Genomic DNA, 8,472 nt, shown 5'->3' with positions numbered 1-8,472 from the left:
TTCCAACCCAAACCATTCCATGATTCTATGACCTTTGGGCAAAGGGGGTTGAGGTAGAGAGGGGCAAGACCATCCACAATTTGTTGGTACGTGGTTTTGTGCATTAAATGGAGAGAGCTGCTGTGAATATATGTTTTAAGAATATTTGTTAGGTGGTGTTGCGTGTGTGTGCACACACAGAAACAGCTTTATGAGAAGTAAGAAGGGACATTTCTTCAGTGCTGATGTAATTGGTGGTTGATCACCAATTATGTTTTTATCAGCTGTGTATTTTTAATTGGCTAATATTGAACAGGAAGTGCTAGAAGCACTTACATAAATGTTTGTTTGTTTAAAGTTTGAGTCAGAATCCAGACAGGTATTTTGATAAGCTGTTTGATATATTGAATATCTACTGTTTTTGTTTTATTGTTGTTTCCTTTATTATGAGTGATACTGCTACATCCTTGATGTTTACTGTGAATAATTATGACTGTTTTGTTACAGAATGTGCCCACTTGCTTTTAGCCCATAATGCTCCAGTAAAGGTGAAAAATGCTCAGGGATGGAGCCCTCTTGCAGAAGCCATCAGCTATGGAGACAGACAAATGAGTAAGAACCTCTGCTTCCCAATTCATCAGGAACTGAGACCTCGCTCAGAACAGGAAAACAAAGGGTTTTGAGCTAGAATTTTTTATAATACTCCTATTTTGGCTCTCTAAAGGGTTTATCTTAATCAGCTCAATTTTTTAATATATAAATACAGTATGACAAGCTCTACACGTCCATTTAGGTGATAAGAAAGAAATTACACCAGGATACATAATGCCAAGTAGAGTTAAGATTTTGCTTGAAGTGACTGTAAAAGCTATAAAGTAGCATTCTGCATTTAAAATTGGAGTTACAAGGTCAGGATGGATTTTAGCTGTATGGGATCATCTGATTAGAACTGCTCCATGTGGTCATATGTGTGTGTATATATATATATATATGTCTGTCAATTGGCAAGGGGATACTGCTTTTATGTTGCATCTCGACAGGCAAATATAGTGATTATTTATTCATCTCAGATATGAATTAATAAAGGGAAAATTATTCTACCACTCCTCACAAGTGGATGTTAATAGTATTTGGTATTACCACATCCCATAGCAGAAAACTCACTATATATTATATATATAAAAATATATTATTAATATACTAATGCACTAGTTTGTAATAAATTAATGACATTGTGCATGTCAGCTCCTCACTAAGAAAGAATGTTCTCAGTGGGAGGAGGTGTTAGGCAATCTATAGGCTGGGGTTCAATAATATACACGTGTACCCACGTGCTTACTAATTCCTGTGTAAGAGCTCTTGACGTGATTGTATAATTTATATTGTAAGCAATTATTGGGGCTTTTCTTCCTGTTGTGATCAGAGTAGGTTATGTATAATTACTATAACTTGAAGTAATTTTTTCCAAAGTCTGATTAAATGTTACATTTGTGTTGTTTTTTTTTCTTTTTTTAAGATGTCAAATAATGACACTAACCTGGAATAAACAAACAAACAGAGTAGATTGACCCTCTGTTTAATTTCTGTTCAGTTACAGCACTCCTAAGGAAGCTGAAACAGCAGTCCAGGGAAAGTGTTGAAGAAAAGCGACCTCGATTATTAAAAGCCCTGAAAGAGGTAAGTTCCAGGTAGTTGCGTTGACAAAAACAGGTTGTGATGGAAAGCAGTGGCCTATGTTCTTAATACGGGTGCTCTGGCAAACTAAAAAAGTTTTTTCCTTACTTTTACAAATCTGTTTTGCTCTTAATAGCAATCTTGGCTTATGGTGTCTCTTTTAAGGGGTCAGAGAATTATGTGTATTTTTAAGATAATACTTCTTTCTCAACTTGTAGAAATTCAAAAAGAAAGATTTATGTAGGACAGACCTGCTAGTCATCTTTGCAATCTAAAAGTTAAAGAATGTATTTTTAATCTGTATTTATTTCATTAGATTTTTTTTAAGGCTTTTTAAAATCTTTTGTTTTGGTGAATAACCTACTGGTTTTGTTTAGTCATTGATCATGAATGACACTTTCTTTTCTTGCTTAGTAATGAAAGAGATTGTTGGTTTAATTCTCCATCTATATGCAGCACCCAGTTCTTCTTGAGCACTGTGAAACATCCCTCAGTTTAGGGAAACCCAAAGAAGATGGAAGCAAAGCTCAAGTTTCTTCTTTAAGATGAAAAGTTCATAGAATCATAGAATCATGGACTGGTTTGGGTTGGAAGGGACCTTAAAGCTCATCCAGTCCCACCCCCCCTGCCAGCAGCAGGGACACCTTCCACTAGACCAGGTTGCTCAAAGCCTCATCCAACCTGGCCTTGAACACTTACAGGGAGGAGCAGCCACAGCTTCTCTGGACAACCTGGGACACTGTCTGACCACCCTCACAGTGAAGAACTTCTTCCTAATATCTCATCTAAACCTCCCCTCTTTCAGCTTAAACCCATTTCCCCTTGTTTTGTCATTAATTACCCTTATGAAAAGTCCTTCCCCAGCTTTCTTGTAGACCCCCTTCAGGTACTGGGAGGTGCTATAAGATCTCCCTGGAGCCTTCTCTAAGAGTTTCCTTCCTTCTCTTCTTCAGTTTCCACCATTTCAAACCACTGCTGGTGCCATAAAGCTGTGGTTATAAAACCTGGGTGTTTATTTCCCTTTAGGTGGGGTGAGCTTCTGCCTAGTCAGGTGGGAAAATATGAATGGGTTCATAGAAAACCAGCTTTTGTCTTGAGTTTATTAAACCAAATAGCTGGAATGTCGAGCTCAGCTGTGTCAGTGACACACTGTGAATACACTCTACTCGTGTTCCTACGTTTTTAATTGATCCAAGAAAAAAATCCAAACCCTGCTAACTTGTCTAGAAGTGAAAAGCTTTCAGTTTTTGTGTGAGAGCAAACAGAAAGCAGGCACAGCCTTACTAAACAAGCTCTGCTGTTCCTTGTTGCTGCTGCTGCAAGACCTGGCCTGGAGTTGTGTGTTTTTCTTCTTGCTGGAAGTGGAAATATGTGGTTATCTCAGTGTATTACCCACACTTGCTGATTTTAATCAAGTCACCCCTTACTTTACTTTGCATACAGTTTAAAGGAGTTGGCTGGCATGTGTTTATGGAGGTAGAGGAATTTTTATATGATGACTTAAGCATATTTCCAGAAGGCAAATTGAAATTTGTACATGTGAATGCTTCTGGCTGAAACTTGACTCATTAATTTAAGCCAGACAATTCCATGGAGTTGGATGTGATCAATCAAAGCAAGCAAAGAGCTCCATAGATCTTTTTTAAACACATGTTTACAATAAATCTTTTGCAATACACAGCTTAGTAGCTGTATAAATTATTATTTTTTAAAAAAATCATTAAAAATGGGTGATTCAAATGAGTTATATAATTTTCTCATTATTAATTCAACCCTAGTTAAAGCTTTGGAAATATTTCAGTTCAGTATAAATTCAAATACTAACATTAGAGAAAAGTTTTCTTTGTCAAAACACGACTGCCTGTCTTTCAGCAGAGTTTGCAGTTGTCATTTAGACTAAAAAGCTTGTTAATATATTCTTCTTTTCATCTCAGCTAGGTGACTTCTATCTAGAGCTTCACTGGGATTTTCAAAGTTGGGGTAAGCAATTGCGTATTCCTTTTCTAGGGAGATAATGTAATCAGTATTCAGCACACTCATTCTCTCAAGTTTAAATTGTCTTCTAGTTTGCACGTTGGAAAGTTCACAATCTAGCCCTCAAGATCTAAGTTACAAAGAAGAGACAGCTTTTTTGCTGAATTCTTTTTGCTTACTCATTTTTGGAGTTGAATTCTTTTCTGTAATCCAGTGACACAATATTGGGGTGAAGAAGCTGATGTTTCCTTTAAGAAATTGATTGTTAGAAGAGTGAAATGTTAAAATGTCTCTGTTTGGTTGATTGATGTCACTGTAGAGGAGTTGTTTGAGCAGTTTAGTTGAGTAACAGGACTCGAGGCGTTTAATTTCCTGAATTTCACCTGTGCTCTGAATGGTGACTGTCAGTTAAGTGCAACTATGTGGTAGGTTCTTCAAACCCCTGCTTCACCCTCATGTTTCTTTTATGTGACTATAAGGTTGTCTCAATTTCCACCTCCTCTCATCTGTAGATGAAAAAAATAAATAAATTAACAAAAATGTATTAACAATGATCAAGGTGTCTGAATAATGTCAGAATACTGGAAGTGATGCCTTCTGTTCCTGGCTGCAATTTTTTTATATACTTTCGTATAGTTGTAAGTATTTGCTGCACTATATGGCACTTCCAGTATTCAGAGGAGGAATGAGCAGCCAGGCTGCCATCAACCACTGAGCAGATGTGGAACAAACACCTCACTTTTCTAGCTGGCTTACTGTGTGCTGCACATTTAATGAGCAGACTTTTTAGTGGAAGAGTCAGCACAAAAAAGAGAGCAGAGCTGGGCGTGGAGTGAGAGGAGAGAGACATTGCTTATTGATGAGGCTGCAACCTGACTTGCAGAACATGATGGTGGCGGTCAGGCATGGCACAGAAAAAGTGATGCCAGAGGTAAAGCCAGCTTCTAAAGGTCCTCTTCTCCAGGAGTCTCACTGTGCCTCTTCTTGTTTATTTTTTTAATATATATTTTCTTAAAGAGAAAAAGATGCTCTAGGCAGTGCCTCTGTCCTAATTACTGCTCCTCTAGGCTAATTACATTTTACAGGTGGTCTGAATTCTTTGCAGTTCATTTTGAAGAAAGTTGAAATGTCATTATCTTGAATTTGTGTTATTACTGTAAAGTAAATGATCCTTTTTAGAACAAGGACAGCTGCAGTCTCCTATATCTGTCCTGTAATACTGTTCTGACTCTCGGTTCCACCGGTGGGGTTTCATGTTTGCTTTATGTTTTAAACTTAGTGCATTGGATTATTATTTTTTTTTCTGCTCGTGGGTGTTCTGCTTTAGTTGTAGCAAAGCTTTCAGTTGATATAATATATAAATAAGCTATCAAATCATAGAATTAAAATTTCAGACAGCTAGAAGGTCAGCTATTAGAATTTATAAATTATTTAGCTGTGGCTGAGGATATTTTAAATTGTGTCCTGATGCTGCAAGCAGTCTGTACAATTCTAAATCAGTTTTGCAGTTATTGCATAGAAATAACCCAGGTATTGGTCAGGTGTATTTATACTGAGATGATGGTGGAGCATGAGTGTGCTGTACATGTATCAAAATACATCAAGATTCAAGCTGATGTATAGTTTTAATGGGAATACTTTGCAGAGGAACCTTAATGTCCTAATTGCTTCTCTCTCTCTACCTTCAGTGCCTTTACTTTCCCGAATTCTGCCTTCTGATGCATGTAAAATACACAAACAAGGTATAAATATCAGGTGAGTGCTGATTTCACAGTGTGTGTTGTCTAAGTCATAAATACCTGTGTGTTGGTGAAGACACTGGATTCCAGTCAGGTCTGAAAGAAATGGCTGAGGAGTCTGCAGACGTTTGTGAAACAGCACTGGTGGTTTGAACTTCAGACTATATTGTTTTCTCTGTTGATCTGAATTTAACTTCAGTTCCTGAGTCGCTTAAAATAGAAAGAAAAAGCAATTAAGCTGTATAAGGCTTTATCTACCAGACCTGGCAGTGATTAATTGAAAATAGGAATTTGGTGTTTTTAACACAGCTTCAAATAAATGAGCTTTCAGTATTTTGTGGAGAAATGTTGCTGCTCCAGTCTGTGTAGTAAAAAAAGTGGTCTAGTTTCTCTTTTTAAAAGCTTAATGTGACGAACTCAATACAGTGCTTCCAGGAGACTTTTAAACAGCTTTTAAACAGTTAAAAGCTCAGCTCTTTTAACTGGTTTACTTTGGGGTTTTGGATTCAAATGCCTTTTCTATCTTTTTCTTTAGGTTCCAAAGTTTAAAACAAACAAAAAGTCAAGAATATAATTCAGAAGATTCAGTCTCTAGAAAAGTCTGTTCTATTAAAGCTGTTAGCATAGGTGTGTGAACTGACTTTTTAGGTCAAATTTGAGTCCGAGGCCATTTATTTCCTTCTCATTTCTGTGTGCTCAGCCTGTACAAGGCTGGGAGTTACGAGATGGGCCCTGAGTAGAAATAGCTACAGATTCTTCCTTGAAATCAGAGGCCAATATATGATGAGGATTAAGCAGTCACCACTTAGAGCTGAAGTGCTCCCTAAATTCGGGTTCTTTAACCAGGTGTGCTAAAGAAGGAAATATTTCTGGCAATAACAGATATGAATTGCTGGAGAGATCTTTGTCCTTGGCTCCATCTTCTAGTTATTGAGGTCAGCAGAAGCATTTCTTTTGTGTTGGTGACAGGCCAAAAATAGAAACAGCAACTAAAATAAGTCAAACTTTAAAAATCAGTCTCTTTCTTAGTCCTCTTCATAATTTGGGTCACATCCTAATAGTGTTACTGAAAATCAGTGGCTGCTGCTCGTAGAGCAGGATGCTGATCACGTGGAGTAGCTGTGTTTCTCATCATGTAGCACATACTGGCTGTGTAAATTCTGTCACTTCCTTACACTGTCAGTAAAGTTTTCTGCATAAAACTTTACATTTTCCTATGAAGTTAGTGTAAGAATAGTTTGGAATGTATTTATAATGGTAGAGATGTTATAATGTGCAACTTATTAATTCTTAACAGCTTTTTTTTTTAATTTCTGCATTCAGGCTTCACATATGAAATATTCTGTGAAAACTTAGACCTTATTATATCTGTTTGATTTTTTTTTTAAAATTAAAAAAAAAGCTGCTGTTTACAAACTGATCTAACTACTGTATTATAGGTAACTTTTGAAATATTGGTATATTTTCACAGGCTGGACACAACTCTCATAGACTTTACCGACATGAAGTGCCAACGAGGGGATTTAAGCTTCATTTTTAATGGTGATGCTGCACCCTCTGAATCCTTTGTAGTTTTAGACAATGAACAAAAAGTTTACCAGCGAATACATCATGAGGTAAAGATAATCTCTGTGAATGGAGGGTGTGAAATAGCTCAAGCTTTTGCTTCACATTACAAGTCTGGTTTATTTTATTAAACAAAATGTATCTCTCAAAAAGACCCAAAGACATGAAAACCAAAGAATTTTTTGCTCAGTTGTTAGAACTTAAGCTGTATTAGTGACATAAAATTTTGTTATGAAAAACAACACTTTTGAATACAGACTTAGAAATGAGGAAAAAGCTAAAAGGTGAATCTCCTGGGAAAATCTTCTATCATTCTGAGTAGGCCAATGTGCTTTAAGTTATGACACATGCTACTTTAAACCTTACCAATGGGATTAATTTAGGTGTCCTCAGGGGGGGGTTTCAAACTTGCTGGTGCTTTGCATCCGTCCAGTTGCACTGTGGGCAGTTTAGTTATTAACAACACAAGGGTACAACCCCTTCTATTAGGCAAGATTTTATTACAGCTTTATCCACCAGTCACTTCAGCATGTGGATCCTTGCTTGTGGAAAGGCTGTGGCTGCTGAGCTTTGGATTAATCACACTTGGGTGCTTTATTTGCATTAATATTTAAGATTAAACTATTTGATAACCATTTGGCCAGAGCTTCTATAAAACAGTTTGAACATTTGTGAAATGCTAGTTCTAGGAAAAGTTCCAAAGGAAAAGATTCAAGATTTATTTGTTTGTTTGTTTTTAGAAGAAGTAATCTTAATTATTGAGTTCTATTCAGTATTTGGGAATTTTTCTTCTAGGAATCTGAGATGGAAACAGAAGAGGAGGTTGACATTTTGATGAGCAGTGATATTTACTCAGCAACGTTATCAACCAAATCCATTACCTTCACGCGTGCCCAGACGGGATGGCTGTTTCGAGAAGACAAAACAGTAAGAAAGGAAATTTCCCAGCCTGCATTGCTGGAGACAAACTAGTTCAGACAGCTTGTGATGATGTGGTGGGGAAGAAATGTGGAGTAAAACAAGTCCGTGTATGATGGACTGCCTTCCTAAGGAAAAAGTAGCCTGGAAGAAAGACAACAAACTGTAGGTATTAGGCAGGAGGGAGAAGAGATTGTACTGAAAATCAGTGTATTGTAGGAGGAGGTGATCCCTGTGGGTTCATTGCAGGGGGTGCAGGAAGGATTCTGTGCTCTCGTGTCAGGGAAATGCAGGAAGAGGGGAGTGTTCTGGGTGGTTTCCTTTGGGTGTTCCTTTCTGTGTTACCAGTCTGACTCAGGTACAAGTTCTGGGTTGTGAACAGGGCCACAGTTGTCACTTCTGTGAGTAGGAAAATTTGTGACTAGCTCGGGCCACAGTTGTCACTTCTGTGAGTAGGAAATTGCTATTTTGTGACTAGCTTTGCAGGGTTTTGTTTTCATCTGGATCTTTCAGGTAGTGCCATTCGTCACAAGTTTTTGTCTGAGCTTGTGTTGCAGAACTTTTTTCCTTTTGAATATAAAATCTCTACACGTGTCAGGTCCTGCACTTGGGTCACAACAAC

General features: G+C 37.4%; 1 protein-coding gene across 1 annotated transcript; it reads left to right on the top strand.

The window, feature by feature from the left end:
- Positions 1-486: 486 nt before the first annotated feature.
- LOC104525151 (ankyrin repeat domain-containing protein 13C-A) lies at positions 487-7,859 on the top strand (the record flags this gene model as incomplete). Its single annotated transcript, XM_010168225.1, has 6 exons — positions 487-591; positions 1,571-1,656; positions 3,588-3,633; positions 5,316-5,382; positions 6,838-6,982; positions 7,728-7,859. Coding segments are annotated over 6 exons (581 nt in total), but the record flags the coding sequence as incomplete, so codon positions are not given.
- Positions 7,860-8,472: the final 613 nt, after the last annotated feature.

This window comes from Antrostomus carolinensis, unplaced genomic scaffold (assembly GCF_000700745.2).
Source record: "Antrostomus carolinensis isolate BGI_N321 unplaced genomic scaffold, ASM70074v2 scaffold25085, whole genome shotgun sequence".
Taxonomy (NCBI): Eukaryota; Metazoa; Chordata; class Aves; order Caprimulgiformes; family Caprimulgidae; genus Antrostomus; species Antrostomus carolinensis.
The sequence above is the reverse complement of the archived record's forward strand: the minus strand, read 5'-3'. Positions and strand labels throughout refer to the sequence as shown.